This window comes from Podarcis gaigeae (assembly GCF_964106915.1).
Source record: "Podarcis gaigeae genome assembly, chromosome: 3".
Taxonomy (NCBI): domain Eukaryota; kingdom Metazoa; phylum Chordata; class Lepidosauria; order Squamata; family Lacertidae; genus Podarcis; species Podarcis gaigeae.
In genome coordinates, this window is record NC_139680.1 from 75,533,636 (window position 1) to 75,556,004 (window position 22,369).

At 44.2% G+C, this 22,369-nt stretch overlaps 1 protein-coding gene across 1 annotated transcript in view; it reads right to left on the reverse strand.

The window, feature by feature from the left end:
• PCNX2 (pecanex 2) overlaps window positions 1–22,369 on the reverse strand; it is a 133,395-nt gene that overhangs the window by 78,422 nt on the left and 32,604 nt on the right. The window contains exons 14-16 of the mRNA XM_083731981.1: window positions 17,399–17,570; window positions 11,879–11,989; window positions 10,893–10,984 (exon numbers count right to left, since the gene is read on the reverse strand). Coding sequence (XP_083588107.1) covers window positions 10,893–10,984; window positions 11,879–11,989; window positions 17,399–17,570 — 375 coding nt within the window. The remainder of the gene's footprint in view (window positions 1–10,892; window positions 10,985–11,878; window positions 11,990–17,398; window positions 17,571–22,369) is intronic.

Consider the following 22,369-nt stretch of genomic DNA (forward strand, 5'->3'; position numbering starts at 1 on the left):
CCACCTGTTAAGATAGCCTTGAACAGTAATTAGCTATAGGAGCCTGTAAATCAATTTTGTACTTCAATGCGCCTGAGAACATATGCACAGAATACACCCCGGCACATGTACTGCCACTAAAAAACAGGGATAGCAAATCAGTTTCCAGTGTAGACTTACTGTAAAATAAGTGGCTGGACATGAATAATAAACATTTGTAAAGTAGGAAAAACCATAACCAGGAGGATACAAGGGAATTATTTTAATGGTATCAGTGACTTCATGGGGTATTATCTTAACTCCATGTTGGATCATGCCACAAATAAGCCTACTTCCCATTGATTTGGGGGGCTAATTTTGAGAGAGTCAAAGGCTAAGGAACAGCCCAAGTTAAAACTGGAATGGGGTCCTATTATGTAGTTGATGGACAGTGCTGGTCTTCTCCTGGTAGATCCTGCAACGAAGATGCTAGCTAGGCCTTCCTTTGGATTCAGGGGGTGGGCAGGTTTGAGTCTCCACCTTACTACTTATTCCCTCACAGGCAACACAACTCCCATCTGACAACTTTGATGCAAGTCACTGCCTTCTGAAGCCAGGCAGTTGCCCAAAAGGTCTTTCAGTGCTTCTGAGGGAAATGCAAACTCGGGCTGCGCCACAGAACAGAACAGTGACAGAGAAGACATGCTGCATGAGGAAGGTTCCAGCTTCAATCCATTCCCATTTCATTTTTTAAAAAATAATATTTATTAAAGATTTTCAAATATAACAAAAAGAAGAAAAACATCCAAATTTAAGACCTTATTTTCATTGGCATCTTTCCAGGACTTCCCCTCCCCTCCCCCTCTTGTATTCCAATTCTTTCAAATAAATTCAACAAAGTCTTACCCCCAATTTTAAACTTATTATCATTGACCCAATTTAAAAATATTTTCCTGTCAGGGAACTGCCATCGGAGGGACAGGTGGTGGACAGGCTCCAGGAGAATAGGAGAGAATCTGCAGCAGAGGAAGGAACCAGCAGGGGGAGTGCAGGAGTCACAGCGGAGGGGAGGCTCTGGGATACTTCTAGTGAGAATAGCGAAGAGGTAACAAGACCCCCGTTAGGAACTCCCACCCTTCGCCGGAAACTGTCACGCAGAGAGTCACGAAGGCGCATGTCCGTCAAACAGCTTTTATGTTGGCGTAAATTCCGTAGACGCCCACTGTCAGATTCTACCAGCGACTGACGGAGTCATGCTTTGGGGGCTCCGTTAGTGCCTCGGTTTGGATGACCAGCCAAACCCCAGAGGGATCAAGCTTTTACGCACAAGCAGCTCACTATCCCATCACAGCAATCTGACAGTCTTTGAAAGCAGCTTGTGCAAGCAGAGGGCATCATGAGCGAACCAGCTGGAACCGGAGGAGCAGGAGCTGGAGCTGGAGCAGGTCCAAGCCTGGAAGAAAGGTACAGGGCGTTGGAGGTCCAGCTGGCGCTGCAAACGGCGAGGCTCGAGGAGAGGAGGGCTCAAGATGCGGATAAAGGGAAAACCACCCCACTTGCCAGACGGGTGCCTGGATTGGTGCAGAAATTTGGGGGGGATCCCAGGAACTATCAAGCCTTTAGGACAGAGATGCAATATGCTCTCAATCTACTGTTTGATGACTTCCCCGATGAGAACTCTAGAGTGGCGTACGTGATTGGCCATCTAGAGGGAGGGGCGAAGGACTGGGTTCGGCCCCTGATGGCAGCCAATAATGAAATCTTAAAGGACACTATGAAGTTTTTTCGCGCCATGGACTTGATGTTTTCCAGCGAGATCGAGCAGGGGGTGGTGCGCAGACAGTTAATGGCGTGTAAACAGGGGAGCCGATCTGTACGTGAGTACTGGACTGAGTTCACCATGCTGATTCATAGACTAGGGTGGGACATTGCTAGTGAACCTATTCAAATGCTGTTTGAAGAAGGTCTCTCTCCGGCAGTGAAAGATGAACTTTCCCGGGCGCCTAGGGCGGAGTCTATGGATCAGCTGACTAAATCAGCGCTGTCCATAGGAGCACGCCAGGAGGCTAGAGCTATGGAAAAGCGGGAAGGAAAGGGGGAACGTTGGAAGGACTTCCGCATTCCAGAGATTCCGGAGCAGCCTTTCCCGCCAGCAGAGCCGATGGAACTTGGAACAGCGCGCGCGCGCGCAGTTTCAAACACCAGTGAAGGGCGGAAGAAGGAGGGAAAGAGCGGCAAGAGATGCTATCTCTGCCAACAGCCAGGTCACTTTGCCAGAGTCTGTCCGCAAAGGAAGGAATGGCAAGGGATGGCGGGAACTGTTGGGGGGAAGGAGGAAGAAGAAATCACGGAGCAAGTAAAAGCCAACGCCTGGTTGCCAACATCAGGGCACAGCAGCCAGGCCAGGGAGTAGTGAATGTGCCCACGCCGGAACCTCCAAGACCAGCGCTTGTGATAGAGGTGTTGCTGGAACTGGCAAACGGACACCCACTGAAGATAAAAGCGCTATTGGATTCAGGTAGCTCATGTAATTTCATGAGTAAGGAGTTTGCAGCTGAACACCAGATACAGACTATCCCATTAAGTAAGCCTTTGCAGGTTACCACGATTGATGGGAGGGAGCTGTTGGGAGGAGAAGTGAACCAACAAACTGTACCAATGATAATGAGGGTGGCAAGACACACAGAACTGATAGCGTTTAACGTAGCCACCTTGGGAGGAGCTCCTATTATCTTGGGAATGAGCTGGCTGGCACTACACGATCCGCTAGTAGGCTGGCATCAGAGAGTGGTTTCCTTTGGATCAGCACATTGCCTAGAACACTGCAAGGAGGGAGAGGCTCAGGCAGGGGCCAGGGCCACTCTAGCAGGGATGGAAGTGATGGACAAGGGGAGGGTGCCACCACAATACGCTGACTTGATTGACGTATTCAGCGAAAAAGAAGCAGATAAACTGCCCCCGCACAGACCCTTTGACTGTCAAATTAACTTACTCCCAGGAGCACAATTGCCAGTGGGCAAGCTGTATGCAATGTCAGACAGTGAGATGCAGGAGTTAAGGGAGTTCATTGACAAGAACCTCAAGCGAGGTTTCATCAGAGAGTCACGAGCGGTGGGGGGCAGCCCAGTGTTCTTTGTGGACAAAAAAAACACGGGCAAGCCCAGGCTTGTATGTGATTTCAGGGCCCTAAATGCAGTGTCAGAACCAGTGACTTTCCCTATGCCTAGAATTGATGACATTCTAACAGGGTGAGAAAAGGGAAAATTTTTACCAAGCTGGACCTTAGGGGGGCATATAACTTGATACGTGTGAGAAAGGGGGATGAGTGGAAGACCACTATGTTCACCCCCTTGGGGGCTTTTGAGTACCGGGTTATGCCTTTCGGATTACAAGCGGGCTCCGCCTGCTTTCAATCATTCATGAATCACGTCCTGGGGCCACTGCTGTACAAGAACTGCGTAGCGTTCGTAGATGACGTTCTGGTGTACTCAGAGAATGAGGAGCAGCATGTGCGAGATGTAAGAGAGGTACTGAGCAAGCTGCGAGAAAACCGGCTGTGGGTGAAACTGGAGAAGTGTCAGTTTCATACCAGGGAGGTGGAATTCCTGGGGTACCGGTTGTCTGACAAGGGATTGGCCATGGATCCCAGCAAGGTTCAAGCGGTACTGGAATGGAAAACACCAAAGACCAAGAAGGACGTGCAAAGGTTCCTGGGCTTCGGAAACTTCTATAGGAAGTTCATCAAAAACTTTGCCCATTTAACAGCGCCCATCACGGATTGTCTTAGTAGCAAAAAGAAATTTGTTTGGACGGAAGAAGCGCAGCGGGCGTTCGAACGTTTAAAGCAGGCGTTTGCGTCAGAAGAGCAACTTTTGCACGTGGATCTACAACAACCAATGAGAGTGGAGACTGACGCGTCAGACCGAGCGGTGGGGGCCGTTCTTCTCCAGCCGGGAAAAGATACGTCTGAATGGAGACCGTGTGCATTCTTCTCGCGGAAGTTGAACAAATCCGAGAGGAACTACACAGTATACGACCGAGAACTGCTCGCCATTCATGAAGCATTCCGGAAATGGTGGCACTTGCTGATTGGGGCGCAGCACAAGGTTCAAGTCCGAACTGACCACAAGAATCTGGAATACTGGAGAACAGCCCGAGTGCTGAACCAGAGACAAGTGCGATGGGCCCAGGAGTTCTCCAAATTCCACTTTGAGATTCGTTACGTGCCCGGCTCCGAGAACGTGAGGGCGGACGCTCTTTCCAGGAAACCTGAGTACTTAGAGGGGGAGGGAGCGCCTGAGACAAGGCATGTAATCCCTGAAGACCGCTGGGTGTGTGGGGCGGCATTGGTGGGGCAGAGGGAACTGATAGAGGGTACTGAGAACGATGAATACGCCCAAGAGAAACTCAGAGAACTCAGGAGGACAGAGGAGAACACAGGGGGGTTTGAAGAAAAGAACGTTGTATTACAAAGGGGCACTGTACATACCCGATGGGGAACTGAGGGGCAGAGTACTCAAGCAGTTGCATGACAGCCCCACAGCGGGACATTTTGGACAGCACAAAACCATGTGGTTGGTTACCAGGGAGTTTTGGTGGTCCAAGGTGAGGGAGGACGTACGGGAATATGTCAGGGGTTGCGACAGGTGCCAGCGAGTGAAAGGAGAGAGGGTGGCGCCAGCGGGGCTATTACAACCCTTACCCACTCCAGAAAGGCCATGGGAGGCAGTATCCATAGATTTTATGACGGACCTGCCAAAATCCAAAGGCAAAACAGCTGTCATGGTGGTGGTAGATCTATTAACCAAGATGTGTCATTTTATAGCTTGTTCACATGCGGTCACAGCGGAGGAAACCGCCAAGTTGTTTGTAGAACATATTTTTAGGTTGCATGGCGCCCCCTTGAGGGTTTTGAGCGACAGAGGGAAACAATTTACTTCCAGGTTCTGGAGGAAACTTATGAGCTTACTGCACGTAGAACTCAATTTCTCAACTGCCCGGCACCCAGAAACAAATGGGCAAGCGGAAAGGGCAAACGGGATTTTACAACAATACCTGAGGTGTTATGTAAAAGACAGAGAAAATGATTGGGTGGATAAGTTACCTCTAGCAGAATTTGCCTACAACAACGCGGAGAACGTGTCCACAGGGATGAGTCCCTTTCTGGCAAATTATGGGTGTCACCCCCGGGCATTCCCAGGAGAGGGAGGGGAGAGGTGGAGCGTGCCGGCGGCGGAATATTTTTTTGAAGAGATGGAAGCGATCCACCGTCAGCTTCAACTTAACTTAGAGAAAGCCAAGGAAGAATATAAGAAGCAAGCAGACAGAAATAGGAGGGAAGGTGAAACTATAAGGGTGGGAGACCGGGTGTGGTTATCCACCCAAGGACTACCGTTCAAGGGCGGGAGTAAGAAATTGAGACCCAAAAGATTGGGACTCTTTGAGGTCATACAGCAGGTCAACCCAGTAGCATTCAAACTCAGGCTGCCCAGTCACATGAAATTACACCCAGTATTTCACAGGTCATTACTGTCGCCGTACCGAGAGGGACGTGAGTGGGGGGAGCGTGAGAGAGAGGCCACCCAAACGCCCGTGATAGAAGAGAGAGAGCGCGACATGAACGTGGCAGGAATCATTGATTCCAGGTGGAAGGGGAATCAGGTGGAATATCTGGTAGAATGGGAGGGGGAAGTAGAGTCGGAAAACACTTGGGTACCAGCAGAGGTAGTCAATGACGAGGTCTTAATAGAAACATTTCATCAGCGTTTCCCAAGAAAACCGCAACCCGTGGCACGATTTAGAAGGGAACACTTTGGGACCACCGATGAGGAAGGAGAGTTTGAAGGGTTCCCAGAGTCAGGGGTGGGTGAGGAAGCCGACTCCGACGAAGAAGAGGAAGACGGGGAGAGAGACGGTACGCCGTGGCTAGAAGTGTTTGAATCCTCGGACGACGAGGAGAGTTCCTTCAGGGGCTTTCCGCCCTCACCGTCAGTGGGAGAGGAGGCGGGAGGGGGTGAAGGGGGCCCTGGGGGGGAGGTGGATGTCAGGGAACTGCCATCGGAGGGACAGGTGGTGGACAGGCTCCAGGAGAATAGGAGAGAATCTGCAGCAGAGGAAGGAACCAGCAGGGGGAGTGCAGGAGTCACAGCGGAGGGGAGGCTCTGGGATACTTCTAGTGAGAATAGCGAAGAGGTAACAAGACCCCCATTAGGAACTACCACCCTTCGCCGGAAACTGTCACGCAGAGAGTCACGAAGGCGCATGTCCGTCAAACAGCTTTTATGTTGGCGTAAATTCCGTAGACGCCCACTGTCAGATTCTACCAGCGACTGACGGAGTCATGCTTTGGGGGCTCCGTTAGTGCCTCGGTTTGGATGACCAGCCAAACCCCAGAGGGATCAAGCTTTTACGCACAAGCAGCTCACTATCCCATCACATTTCCCATCCCCTAAAATCGACCTGTTCCCTTCCACGAGTTCCCCTCTTTAATATGCAGTACAGATTAGAATAAAAAAATAAAGAAAAAGAATAAGATATAATTTAACACCCTTTGGATTCCAAATTTCCCTCCCCCCTTTCCCGGTTGCGTTCACAATGTCCATCAATGTCTACTGTCGTCCTGGAGCTCCCACACCTAAGCCATAGTCCTTCACAAGTCCGCTTTGCCGTCTTTTTAATAGTCTTTGCCGTCTTTTGGTCATTTTTTGTTTCGAATGTCCAATCTTGGAAGGAGTCTGTCTCAAAAAGGTCCATTTTTTCCATCCAGATCTTTGTATTTAAGAGTAAAAACTCCAATTTTATTTCTTTAGACCTTTCAAATCTGGATGTCCCAAATGTTCCCACTTCCAACTTTATCCAGTTCTTGTTATTCTTGTTGTTCTTGTTGATTTCTCTCCTCCATTTTTTCCCCCTGCTCTCCTGCACAAATGTTCTAATTCCAAAAGCTTCTAATTCCTCTGCAGAGGCTTTGTTATTCAGGAACAAAACATTACGTCAAGTCCCTTCCATTCTTCAATAGATAAATCTATTGTCTCCTTTAGTGTATAGACCTCTGTAGACAAAATAGTGTTCCATTTCTGCAGTTTCCCAGGAGATAAAAAATCCTATTCAAATTCCATGCCAGCAATACTTGTAGTGTCCCACAGCTCCTCTAGAGGGATTATAGTAACTCAGTTTCCTTCCAGATCACACCCAACAGTCAAAGTAACTTGTTATTCCTTGTTTTAAACAATTTATATCCAATTTGTAACAAATGTAACCGGCAAAGTCCTTGTAACAAAGTTCTCTTTTTGTTCTTCCGCTTTGACAGCTCCTTTGACAGCTGTCAAAACCTCTATTTCTCCTCTCCCGGCGCTCTCACGGATCGCTCCCGGGGTTCGGGGGGGTTGCATATTAATTCACATTCCACTTTTCTCCTCCAGCCCAGTCTTATAATTTTCCATCGCGAAATTAATAACTTTCTCAAAATAAGGTTGCACTCGATCTTAGTTGTCAAATCCTTTGCTTTAACTCCTCTACAACAGGGGGGAGGCTGACTTCCTTTTTGCACCTCCCCCGCTCGCTCCGAATTAAAAAAAAATAATTCCCCTTTTTAATCCAAGTTCCAATTACTCACGGGTTATTCTTTTAAGGCCAAATTTTCAATGGAAGAAGTCAGCGCTCTCCGTCGAATGGCATGCGGCTTCGCTCGGCAGGGGAAGCGGAGGACTCATAGCACCCCCCCCCCTATTTTCTATTTGAAAATTGCATACCCTATTTTCTATTTGAAAATTGAAAGTAACTTTCTTTTGTTGGATATGTCTCAAAAAGATGGATACAAATAGAAATCGTGTCCCCTAGAGGGTGCTTGTCAATTTGTTGCTGCAGTTTACTTGGAGACCTTACAGCTGCGAGATTGGGATCGTGGGACCAGTCGTTTGACCTTGAATAGAAATGTGTTGGGAGGAAGTTTTGGTGACTGCCTTTTGTAAGACAAATGCTTTGCTGGAGCAGTTGCATGAGAAGACGGATTTGATGAATAAGAAGTTGGACTTGATGACTGCTGTAGTCAGTGAATATGGATCAACAGGAAATACGGTCACAGAAATTATACAGCGACCAGCTCAGGAAACTGATTCGACTGGGCAAGTGCAAGGGGAGATGAAGATGGAGGAGGCTGCGATCGCACCTCAAGCAATACAAATGGAGAGACCCGAAGCCCTGCAGGAGTATAAGCCGCTGTTTTGGAAGATTGAACTTGGAGTGGGCCTGAGAGAGTCTGGAGCTAAGGAGGCTCTTAACTTTGGTGGGACTCTGAAACATGCTGATAACCATTTTTTTGATAACTACTTTTCGGATTACAATGATGATGGCGGGGAGTGGGACTGTGGGGAAAGGGCTAGCCTGATGAGGGAAGATGGAGACAACTATTGGTTGGAATCCCCCAGAGACCTACTTCTCAAGGAGAAAGGGAAGAAATTAAGAAAGAGACCAACAAAAGACAAGGAAAAGTGTAAGCATAAACAACAAGAAAATCTGCAGAAGGGGCATAGAAGAGACTTAAGGGCCTCGAACATAAGATCACCAGGTTGATGGACTGGATGGAATGGACAGTAAGGACTGACAAAACCCGAGACCAGGAAGAATAAAAATTAGAAGAAAAAAAATTAGAATTATAAAAGGATTTTTTTTATTTTTGGAATTAGTGTAAAACTAATGAAATATTAGGGGAAATGTTGGAATGGAATTATCTGGCTTTAGTAGAAAGGATATAAGGAGTTATGTATAAATATGTTTTTAATTTAGATTTTTAAGGTTTATTATGGTAAGATAAGGTTAAATAAATTAAGGTAAATTGAATAACAGAATATGGTGAAAGATGGAAAGGATTTGCTGAGTTAACTAATAGGCTAGGCTGTTAAGATAAATTACTTAAATAAGAATTGAGAAAGATGGAAAGAATTTGCTGAAACAACGAATTAAGTTAGAATACAAAAAGGGAGGTGTGAGGAGGTCAAGGAAATAAGCAAATGAAAAGATGTAATATGGGATTTGTATTCTCTTTTTGTGTGATGTTGTTATATTGTTGTTGTTGTTTTCTTTTATGTACCTCTTCTTTTTCTTATTTTTTCTTTTTTCTTGTATTTTTGAAACTTTGAATAAATATCATTTTAAAAAAAATGAAAGAAGTGGCCATTATAAAGTAGGCGTTTCAAAAAGGATAATTTACAAGAGAGAAGAAGAAGAGGAGGAGGAGGAATTTGGATTTGATATCCCGCTTTATCGCTACCCTAAGGAGTCTCAAAGCGGCTAACAATCTCCTTTCCCCTCCTCCCTGACAACAAACACTCTGTGAGGTGAGTGAGGCTGAGAGACTTCAGAGAAGTGTGACTGGCCCAAGGTCACCCAGCAGCTGCATGTGGAGGAGCGGAGACGCGAACCCAGTTCCCCAGATTACGAGTCCACCATTTTTAACCACTACACCACACTGGAGAGGATGTGATGTTGAATTGTATTGAGGTTGCAATCACCTAAGTTGCATGCATGCCACACATTTAAAGCACATCCCCCTCCCCAATAATCCTGGGAACTGCATGAAATTGTGTTTTGTGTGCTTTAAACACATTGGGTTTTACATTTCACAAGCAGCAAAATGCTATATGACAAGGGATGTGTATGTGTGTGCACGCGCACCCAAATATATATTAATTCTTGTGTTCCACATCTGCTTGGTTCATTTATTATTATTTATTTTGTTTATTTGTTTGTTATTATTACAATTTATTGCCTGCCCTTTACCCTAAGTTCCCAAGGTGAGTTACAACAATTAAAACACATCCAAAATGTTTCCTTCTTACTTATCATTTTTCAGTTCTCTATGACCACTTGCACTGATCAATAGGACAAGCAATCTTTGTGTGGAGAAAGTGTTTGTGTGTGTGTGTATTTCTGATTATATTCTATCTATGCAGACCACAAGCAAAGCAGGAGGGAAAGCACTATGAAATCTGAGTGCCCTTTCTACTGAATTTGGAGCATGCACCACTCCACTACAAGAATGCCCTGAAATGGAAATGAAAGTCATTTTTAGAAAGGAAATCAGGCTCACACAGGCCTTCACTTCACACACCATAAAGAGGTTTGAAAATTCCAAATCCAGAGTGGACTAAGGTTAGAAGGTGAGATAAGTAATATCATTTTTGCATGCCTAATTTTTCTGCTTTAGGAGTATCTTCAAAAAGAACAGGGTCATAAAAATTCAAATGAGGCATAATTTTCCTGTGTGAACAGAAAGTCTGCAGTTAATATGTGTAATTTGAAGGAGATATCTTGTAAATCTTTTGCAGCGCACTCCAACTTCAGGGTAGCATTATGAGCACATTTCAAAGCAGTATGAAGTCGAGCCTATGGGCAAGATTGCTTATCTACAAAGCCACCTGCCTGCTGTAATTTAGTTGATGGTGCTGTGAAAAGATGTGCAAATGGCAGAACATGTTTAAAAGGATTGTCCTTAACGCTATTTACCAAAGGTGATTTGCAAGTTCAGTTAACCCTCGGAAAGCACAAAACTATACAAAGCAGCTGATTAATGTGTTAGCATTAAGATTTTCGTTCTCTCCTCCATAATCGCATACAATATTTCCCAGCTCCTTCCATTTTAAATTCTCCTTTTTCATTTTTCACAAGAGATGCTCCACTTGCACAGTGGCCTTCCTTCCACATTTATGTTCCACAAACGTAAGTTATGATGCAGGGTCTTCATCAGTTATGATGAAGCATATATGCACAATACACCAAGTTTTACAAACTTTCCCCCTTTTTTTGCAAGGAGGGAAAATATTGCAAATCTGAGCATTATCTATACAGGTCTGTAGACAGAAGGAAACAGAGAAACTGAGACTGGAACCACAGTAGCAGCTGCCCTGTTTTGCCACCAGAATCACTTCCCTTCTTACCTTTACTGCATTGAAACAGAATGCGTACAGGACAATCACAACTATGAAGCTCCGAGAAATACTGTACAGCGAAGAGATCATCCCGGCAGCAGCTGAAATACAAAAATTAAAATTAAAATATGTCATGGATAGCTCGGTTGGTTAGAGTGTGGCACTGATAATGCCAAGGCTGCAAGTTCAATTCCCACATTGGACAGCTGCATATTTTTGCATTGCAGAGGGTCGGACCAGATGATCCTCAGGGTCCCTTCCAACTCTCCAATTCTATGATTCTTTGACAGATTCCTGCCACTTATGACAAGGGTTTGCCCAAGTCAAAAAAATCGAATAAGTTATTGGACCTGGAGAGACCAAAATGACAACCTGAAGCATTACTAATTCAACACATATCCAAGTGATTGCTGAACAGGACATGGCTGTGGGCAGCCTCAGGCAGCTCCGCCACACCACAGTGCCTGCCCACAACAGCGAGACCTGTGATGGGATAGTAAAACAGTTGAAGAGGAGAGGCATGGAGAGGCTAGGCAGTGGTTCTCAACCTGTGGGTCCCCAGATGTTGTTGGACTACAACTCCCATCATGCCTGAGCTCTGGCCTTGCTAGCTAGAGGTGATGGGAGTTGTAGTTCAACAACATCTGGGGACCCACAGGTTGAGAAAGGCTGGGCTAGAGGAAGAACCGTGATTGAGGAAAAGGGCCTTGTTTAACATCACTTCTCCCCAATCTCCCAGAAACTCACTAAGGCTGCTGTAGGCTGGAACTATGTGCATTTAGTGCACCTGACTGGTTGCTCAATGGAACACAGATGGAAGAAAGTGCCATCAGACCCCGGTGTCCCAACCTCTTCCATGGATGGATGGATGGCTGCATTGCTACCAAAGAGGCAACACCAAAGGTTTTCTGGTCGCCATATTTATCCGTGTTGATGATCATGAAGAGAGAGAGTTGTCGCGTGCAGGCATTATCTACACAATATAAGTTACTTACCAGAACCTCCAAACAGCAGCATATCAATTTGTTCAAGGAGATATATGCAGAAAGTGTTGATTTGTGGGAAAAGGCCAAGAAGGGAAATGGCAGGAAAGCAAAATAAAAATCCTGAAATTAAACATGCAGAGAGGCAGAAAATTAGATTATTGCCTGCACCTGGAAAAAAAATTATGTCATAAGAGTACAAAATCAAGAAAGGGATTTGGGGAAACTGTTGGGACTCCACTGAAGCTGTTACCTACACATTCCTCCTTTGTTGCTGTTGATATTATCTTATTAGTTGCCACATGAAAAGGCTATACTATAAATGTATTGAATATTGTTATGTGAAACTGTAATAATTGCTTGATCTATGGTCTAAATAAAAATACAATTTGGTGAAGAAACGATTACACCCTCGTGAACTCTGGAGACTGCCTTGCTCTTATTCCCTACACTATGGGGTCAACATCCTAGTGGGCTAGTACAGAGCTCAAAGAGTAGAAGCTTTTTAGTGTCAAGATGCAATGAAATGATTGGATGTTTATGTAGACATATAAGAGGGACAACTTGTTCAGGAGTGGTTGGCCCATGGATATAAGACTAGATACAGAGCTGATGGCCAATTAGTACAAATGTGAGGTGCATATGTGACTGCAAGGTCAGTATACATTGAGAAAACTATCCTTCCCATGAACTATTGCAAGGCCTTATGGGGTGGAGCACACCAGAAGTGGGAAGACCTCCCTCCATCTCCTCTCCTTGCTGCTGCTAGAACACCAGTTGAAGAAAAGAGGGAGGGGGTTGAGTGTTCAGATATTTGGAGAAGCGTCTTGGTTGGTTTATGAGCCAATCTGACACAAGCCAGAGGGAAATCGCTTATCTTGTTTCCAATTTCAAATATGTAGCAGGCAGAAGGGAGCATATTGTGTCAGGACAGCATGTAAACTGCTGCAAAGTCAGTTATGCTGGAGCCGTATCATGAGAAATCCAACAAAAATCTGATCTGAAATCCATGGGAAAAAGGAGGGGGAGGCGCCTCCTGTCGGGTCATAGTTCCAGTTCAAGAAAAAAGCAATCAGACAGCTATGTTAACAGGGCCGTAGGGAGGCTGTAGAAAATTGGGTCTCAAATTGCACACAGATTGTTTGTCCTGCTTCTTATGGTGGGGCAGGGGGACACTTTGTTATTTCTGGCAATTTCCCCTGTGAATAAACCATGTGTTACTTAAGCAGACTGGGCAGGCTACATTTTTTATTCTAATCTGCCATGAAAATGAAAATAAATGGGCCGGGGGAGCAAAAGTCAGCTTGTGCGAACTTTCGCATTTTACTATACAGCACCTGGCACACTGTTACTTGACTCCTTTCTTACAAGTTGCCAGTTCTTGCATGGCTCAGTACTGGGCAAACATCCAGCTTTGTAAACATTGACCCAGGAAGGCCCACTAGGCCTTCACACTGAGAGAATTAAGGCGGAGTGGGGAAAAGGAAGGTTTTCTTATTCTAGGCAGTTAACAACGATTTGTAATATGACGTCCCTAAGGGATTCTAATGACATGCACCTTTCCAACAGAAAACAAAAGAAGATATCAAGCTGTCTAGCATAAAATTAAAATAAACGTGGTGGTGAGACAAATCCGCTGGATGAATCATGTGCTTATGCTGGCATTCATTTGCACTCCTCTCTTGAGCAGCTATTGAACAGGTATATGAGCTCTATTATGAGTACATATTTGCATGTAAGAACATAAGAAGATCCTGCTGGATCAGGCCATTGACCCATCTAGCCCAGCAACCTGTTCTCACAGTGGCCAAATGCCTGTGGGAAATCAGTAATCAGGATTCAAGCGCAAGAGCTTCCAGTTACTGGAATTCAGAAGAACTGCTGTCTCCAATCGTAGAGGGAGAGGACGGCCATTGTGGCTAGTGACCCTCAACAGCCCTCTCCCTCCATAAATTTGTCTAATCCTCTTTCAAAAGCTATCCAAGTTGGTGGCCATTGCCAATTCCCGTGGCAGCGAGTTCCATAGTTTGACTATGTGTTGTGTGAAGAAGCACTTTCTTTAATCTGTCCTGAACTTTCCAATGTTCAGCTTCATTTGATGTCCACAAATTCTAGTGTTATGGTGTGGGGGATCACAATCCACTTTCTCCAGGCTTGAGTAATTTTAAAAACTTCCATCATGTTGCCTCTCGGTCACCTTTTCTTTAAACCAACAAGTCCCAAACATTGCAACCTTTCCTCATAGGGGAGCTGCTCCATCCCTTTCATCATCATCATCATCATCATCATCATTTATTATTTATACCCCACTCATCTGGCTGGGTTTCTCCAGCCACACTGGGCAGCTTCCAACAAAATATTAAAATACAATAGTCGGTCAAACATTAAAAGCTTCCCTAAACAGGGCCTCAGTGTCAGGGCAGAACGATGGGGGTGGAGACGCTCCTTCAGGTATACTGGACTGAGGCCGTTTAGGGCTTTCAGCATTTTGGTTGCCCTTTTCTGAACCTGTTCCAGCTCTATAATATACTTTTTGAGGTGAGGTGACCAGAGCTTACCACAATATTCCAAATCTGGCTGCACCAAAGATTTGTATAATGGCATAATGATATGTTTTCAAATGCCTTTCTGAATGATCCCTAGCATGGAATTTGCCTTTGGCACAGCTACCACAAACTGGGTCAACAACCTCGTCAAGGTAGCTAACTATGATCCCAATGTCTCATTCCTGGTCTGTCACTTCCAGTTTAGATCCCATAAGCATATATGTGAAATAAAGATGATTATTTTTTGACCCAACATGCATCACCTTACACTTGCCATTTTATTGTCCATTCACTGAGTTTGGAGAGGTCCTTTTGGAGAATGGCACAAGAAGACTAGCTTGGTACTAGGGCTTCATGGGCTTTTTGATGCCATCAGCCAATGCATCAGCCAAACTCCTTATCTCTTATTTATTAAATTCTTCCAACCCTAAGTGCTAACTGATGAACAGGCCGAATCAACAGGTTACCAAGCAACTATAGGAAATAATGGAAACGCATCTGCTGGAGTCAAAAGGCCCATTCTTCAGTAATAAGGGAACCATTTGCCCAATTACACACTTATTAAGATGGGAAATTAAATCCATCATTAAAATAGGGTGGGAGGAGAGAATAAAATTATATTATGCCCCAAAAGCATAATATAAGTGACCCTTAATGAGGAAGAGGCCAAATGTTGAGAGAGAGAGAGATTGTTTGGCAGACAAGCCATTTCATTGTGAGAGACTAGAACAAGAAAACTGTAAAACTGGCATGTCAGAACTATAAGATATATGTGCCAGTGCTTATCACAGAAAGGCCTGATCATTCACTGGTGGATTCCCTCTGTTGCTGTAGGAATCTTATCAGTGGCTGCAGGAAGTCAGTATACTTCCAGTATACCTGAAGGAGCGTCTCCAACTCCATCGTTCAGCCCAGACACTGAGGTCCAGCTCCAAGGGCCTTCTGGTGGTTCCCTCACTGCAAGAAGTGAAGCTACAAGGAACCAGGCAGAGGGCCATCTCGGTAGTGGCACCCACCCTGTGGAACGCCCTCCCGTCAGATGTCAAGGAAATAAGCAACTATCTGACTTTTAAAAGACATATGAAGGCAGCCATGTTTAGGGAAGTTTTTAATGTTCAAAGTTTTATTGCTTTATTATTATTATTATTATTATTATTATTATTATTCTGCTGGGAGCCACCCAGAGTGGTTGGGGAAACCCAGCCAGATGGGCGGGGTATAAATAATAAATTATTATTATTTTTTAAGTCAAGGAGGTGACCTTACAAGATATACCCAGGGAGTTACCAAACCTCAATGTTCCTCTTTAGGGCTAGGTCTGCCAGAGACCTCTGGGTCAGGTTGTGGAGGCAAGCAAGCTTTGGCAGGTCTAGGGACTAAGGCCAGTGTTTTTGTTATGTCAGCCAGGGTGGCACAAAAGCTATCTGTTCACCAATGTGGTTGAGTTTCAGCACCACCCAGAACTCATAATACAGTTACACTATGCAAGACCACAGCCACGTAATGAGTCATGCACACCCAGCTCTGGTTCTGAAACACAGGGTCTAATTCCTTATTTGATGACTGAAACAGAAGAGTCCACACCACTCATAGGAAGTACCGGTACTTCCCCTGCTGCACCTAGCTTTTCTATTTTTAAAGCTATTTTTATTATTGAAAAACAAATAAAAAACACAGAAATCAACATCAAATAGCAAGCATTTTTAACATAAGAACTAAAAGAAAGAAAAGAAAAAAGAAGACTTCTGATTCTCTATCAGCTTTAAAAACTCTTACTTCATAATAACATGCTTGCTCTCAAAGTGGCTAACAATCCTCACCCACCCCCGAGAATAAAAACAAAATTATAATTTATAAAATACATAGAGTAAATGTTTATTTATTCACATTTCTATCTCAGTTTTCCTCCAATGAGTTTAAAGCATCTGAAACATGGTATTGTTAAATTTGGTAAATATGCATCCCAAAAGCGCACTGGGTGTTTTCACGGCACCCTGAAAGGTAGGCAGAAATACAACTGGGTGGACCACTGTGGCAACATCGTTACCTTGGCACAATGACAGCCAATGCCCAGTCCCTTGTGCTACCTACCCTATGTTACTTCCAATGGCAGAAGACAACACAGAATGGTCTCCAGTGTTGTCCCTCCAATGATTGAGAAGTTTCAAGTTACAACCCTAAAAACTACTTCAATGCATCTTCCAGAGGAGTCAATTTGGAGCAGAGAAGTAATCTCAGAGGGGTATTTAACCCTTTCACCACTTTTCTATTGGAATTTTCTCACCATGCTTCTCCCCATCTCTCAGGACTCCAGCTGCATGTTCTCCTCCACAAACATGCATTTGGAGCAGCTGGAGGAGGTCAACAGGGTGAGGTGGGGAGAGGAGACATGGGGCAGCTTCTGGAGGGTGAGTAGCAGCAATATAACTTAAAGAGACGTCCCACCTCTTTTCAGGCTCTTTTTTTAAAAAGCAAAAGAAAACATGGCACTGCATAATAAAGACATTAAACAACACCTGAACATTCCTAACATTCTGAAAACACCCCCAGCTATTATTATAACTTCAGCAGCATCTTCCATTACATCAGGGTGGGGAACCTTTTTCAACCCAAGGGAGCTTTCACTACTGGGCAACCTTCCAAGAAGAACATGGCAGTGAATGGCGAGAACAGAGGCAAAAGTGGGTGGGGCAACAAATGTCATTTTTACCATTGCATAGTAGGATGTTTCTTACACACAGGGCCAGTGAGGGGTGTGGCTTGGGGAAGTTTTTGTGGTTCAGATACAGAGGCCTGAATTTCCCTGTCCCTGTGCTACACAGATCAGAGGTTACCAGTGCTTGACCATGTACAACACACAAGACATCCGTCCATGTTTAAAGGTTTATTCTCTACCACATTCTGAACCCCAGAGATAAAAAGCAAAGAGGCAAAAAAAGTGACAAAATAAGAGCACCAGACTGCCCATTGTTAATGTTTAACTCACCAATCACATGGTCTCTGGCTGCCCGAAATGATCCTGGTGAGAAGATCTTCAAGCCATATACCGTATAAATAGGGGGGCTTTTGTTCTGGGATCCTGCATCTAGCAATAAAATAAGGCCACACAATATACAAAAATACACAGGCCTGCTATACGTTATCAGCTGGTTGTGCCCCTAGAAAAGCAGACAAAACATAAATATATTTAATGCTGACATTATACCCTTTCATACGCAAAGTGCAAATTTTCATATTGTACATCACAAAAATATTTCCATATCGCAAAACATGAAAAGTACAAAACTTAGGATATGCATCTCAAATATCAGAGAATAGCAGTATATTATGATTTTCTTTTTTATTCCAAAATCCAAATGTATATGTCATTAACTACAATGGCCTGGTTTGTACATAATCCTGAACCATAGTTAAAATAAATGTTTTAAAGCGAACAAGCAATGCGCTGGTATTCACTGTGTGCAAAAGCCTGCTACTCATCCATGTCAAGCCAGAGTTTATTTTAACACGGTTTAATGCTACATGTGAACCAGCTTAACAGCAATTATATGGAGCCACAAGCCATGTACCACTGATGCCATGGATGAAGTGGTCAAAGGATTATACCACTGCCCCACTTTTGGGGGTGTCTCTTGTAACATTATGTTCAGCACCCTGGGAGCTGCTGTATTGCATGTTCTTCCCATGCTGCCTAGCATAAGGTTACCAGACGTCCCCGTTTCCCGGGGACAGTCCCCAGATTTACAAATCAGTCTGCATACAAAATCCATTGAAGTTGAAAAGTGTACCCCGATTCATTGAAAAAAATCTGGTAACCTTAGCACAGCAATGCCGGAAGATCTTGGATACATAGGAAGATCAGCGTTGATTCATACTGGAAACCTCAAAAGTGGCAGCAGGAGAAGCTGTGATCTTCACTTTTCCTGTGCGCTGTCAGATACCCACTGGTATGGAAGGACACAGAAAGGACCCACACAGCAGCTCCCAGCTAACGTAACATTGGAAGGGGCACTCCACCCCCAACTAAGAAGTCTGTGCAAATTTTCAAAACTGCAAAACCCACGGAAACAGCCTGAAATGAAGAGCACTTATAGCTCTCACATAAAAATCCTGGGGACAGTTATGCCAAGTCTCCCCCAGCTGTTTTAATACAGAAGGGCAAACATGTGGGGACTCTAATCATTCTTTAATTTCCCTGCTGTTGTGTGTCCTGGCATTAGCATCAACCTGCCTTGTGTGCTTTGACTTTAATGCAATTCTGTGAATTATGAAGAAGTACAATATGGCAGCCTGTCATGCCGACTTGCGGAGCCGTTCATAAGGGTGCCTGTGCTTCCATTTGCATGTATTATAAAATGTGAAAAAATGTTGGTGCTTGTAACACATTATGCAGCACTGCTCTGTTTCAGATCTCTGATATATGTGCCTTGCTTTTCCATTTTGTCATGGAAAAAGCTGCTGTAAGGCTATCTGAAAAATATAAATGAGGTTTTGAAAACAACAGCAAGAAGAAGAAGACTTGGGCGCAGAAGACAAGGGAAAGCAGAAGTGCAAAAACTTTATGGAGCTTTCTTCCAAAGTCCATTCAGATTTTCAGGAGACTGGTCAAAATGATCTCCTTTCACAAGGTATATGGGGAAGGGTGATCTGGTTAGCAGAGAAGTCCCTTCTGTTTTATGACGATGCTGTTTAGTTTGGTACTAATCCAGTTTTAGAAGACTTGTGCTTTTGTTGTTATGAGGCATGTTGAAGGCCTGAATCACAGGATGTTGGATGGACTGGAAAGAACTTTGGTCTGAACACCTATGGATTGTGTGACATCAATTAAAGCTTGTCTGGCGGAGGAAGAGGGGTGCAGGGGGAGTGCACCGTCCCCGGCAAAGCGATCCTGGTGGGGTGCCACGCCCCCAGGACGTGCACCAGCCCTGCCCCCGCCTGCTCTCCACCCCCCGGTGCTGGAGCATGAAGCTCCACCACTGAGCTTAACGTGACAGCTAAAAGCAGCATGGATAAGAAAAGTAGCTGCACCCTCTTTTCCAGTCCACTGCATGTCCATGCAATCCCAAGGTTTGGTGGGATTTGCCCCTCTGCAAACAGAAAGGCTCCTTCTTCTGTTCAATGAAGGAACTGAGATCCAGTGGAAGCTCCCTGCTGGAGGAAGGTTGTATGTGAGGTGACTTTAGTTGATTCTGCCTTCAGCCCTTGCCCATCGAGTTTCTTCCCACACAGTTCCAGAGGGTCCCCTAACACTCCAAACAGATTTTCAGGGGGTGCATAGGAAGCTGCAGAGAGAATCAGCTATAAGTGCTTCTCCCATTCTTCCACAGGAGCATCCTGTGGGCGGAGATCCATCCATAGATTCCATCCAGATGTTCATAGGACTGAGTTATTTGTTTGGATATAGCTGGCGATAGGGGTGGAGAGGGTGCTCATATTACAGTCATGATGGGCACAACAGACTTTCTTCCCAAAGCTTTTGCAAAACAGGGGATATGGAGAGCCTATAATTGCACAGCACGGTGGTTTGAAAGAAATGGCCATACTAAAAAGACATCAGAATCAGTGAAATCAAAAATAGGGCAGGTTTCCCTATATAATAGCATTTCATAAAAGAAATCATAAATTTAGTATTTCAATAAAACTTGCCTACCACTGCTGAACTTAGGTCCCCAATATTGCATTAGAAAAATGCTTTCATTAAAAATCATTAGGTGCTTTGTCTCTGCCAGTACTTTCAAATCAGGCTTTGATGTTATTATAATGCAATTTTGATTAAGCCAATTTCTTTTCATTTTAAAACAAATGTGCACATTATTAATGTCTGCCCATGCAACTGATTTGATTACCGCTCATGCTACTTTATATGGTTTAACTGACAAACAGAACTTACATTTAGCACAGAGAAAATTACCTCTTTAGCGAGGTCTGAATATTTATTTCTTATAAATCACTGGAAATCATATGTAGTAATGATTGGAACTAGAAACTAATGTGCTCTCTAATAGCAATGCCCAGTTTGCATCTAAGCATGAAATGCCTTTCAGCTCTGATGTATCTAGCAATTCCATATGCTTTGTGATTTATTTATGCTTGCAGGGAAAAGAAACACAATGAAGTTCAGGATTAGCTAATTTGCATGTTAGCTGTGACATGAATTGCAGTGAACTTTGACAGCAAAATGACTTGGTGATTTGGGATCATGCAGAGTCTTTAAGTTTGAACCCATGGAGTTCTGGATTCGAGTTTTACAGTCTTTCTGACTGATGCAAGGGAGGGCTTATACAAATTTGGGAAGAGCTACAAATGAGTGAGAGAGATCCCAGATTCATTCCCAGTTAAGTGTGGGTGCCACTCAAAAGTTGATAATATTGGGCTAGTGGTTGCAATTATAGAATCTAGGGTCAAGCCCAGAGGGTAGTACTGAGAGAAGTCATTGGCCCCATGGTGTTTATGGCATCTAGTATCACAGGGTATTATTTTCTCATTAATGCTTTTCAGCATCTCGATGAAACCTCTAGAAGCAGTCACGAGGACGAGGTGTCATCAGTGTACAGATGAAACTCAGCTCTTACTTCCCTATTACATCTGAATCAGGTGGCACTGTGTAAGGACTGGATTGGTGCCTGGATGCAGTAGTGGGCAAGATAAGGACCAATAAATAAAGCTTAATTCCTGGTAAAATGGGGGAGCTCTGGGTGGGTGGTTTCTGTGTCCAGGGGATTACCTATTCTGAACAGGGTCACACTTCCTCTGAGAGACCAGGTTCACAGCCTAGGGGTACTCCTGGATCCATCTATATCACTGAGGCCCAAGTGGTCTAGGTGGCTAGAATACCTTTCTATAAGCTTCATATGGTGAGACAACTACACCCATTCCTCGATTCCTGGTCACTGTGATTCAGGTGTTGGCAACCTCAAAATCAGACTACTACGTTAATTCATTCTAGATGGGCCTGTTGTGTTTGATCTGGAAGCTGTGACGAGACCAGAATGGAGCTGCCTAGTTGTTGATGGCAGCTTCCCATCACCAGCATATAACTCAACTGCATATAACTAGCTATCATGTCAAATCCAAGATTCTGCTGATAGTATATACAGCTCTGAACAGCTTTGGACTAACTTGCCCCATACCTGCCTGGTCTTTATGCTCAGCTGGAGAAGAACTGTTAAGAGTGTCACATGATGCTTGCTTTCCTTCTACAAGAAACAGGGCATTCAGTATGTCTGCATCCAGTCGTGAAGCCCCTGCCTTATTCATATTAAGCAGACACCATCAGTACTTTGCTTCAGATGTTTGCTCAAGACTCATCTGTTTACACAAACTTTTTTTGATATATGGCTCAACCCAGTTTCTATTGTGTACTACAGTCCAGATGTTCAGCACTTTTTGCCGTTTTATGGGTATGTTAACTGCCTAGATACTTTGCTTATTGTGTGGCATACGAGCATATAAAATAAATAGGTTTAACAGCCACAGAAATGCCATTCTGTCTATGCTCAACAATGCAGACATAATTAACTAATTCAACCAGCATTGTTAACAATTTCCTTTTTTTTTTAAATCAGGCTTCCAACCATCACACACATCCACACACAATACTAGAGTATGTGAGTTCAAGGTTACACACATAGTGCTATATCTAACGATATTGTCCACTGGTGCATGTTGAGTTTTATTTTACATATTATTTTGTGTGTAAAAGTAGCAAATCAATTATTTGCTGGGGGGGGGGGGTCATCAGTCTTCTAATCAGCATTAAGCCTAACCAGCTGATAACCTACAAAATAAGTATCAATAAGTATCTAAATGCTCACATGCCACAATCTCCCCCCCCTTTCCCACACCTTTTACTGCAGAGAATCAAATAGTACATTAAATTCTACCCTGAGCCCTGAGTGAGGGAGGACAAGTTAAAACTGGCAACAAATTGAATTTTCACAGTGGTATGTGCCATTAC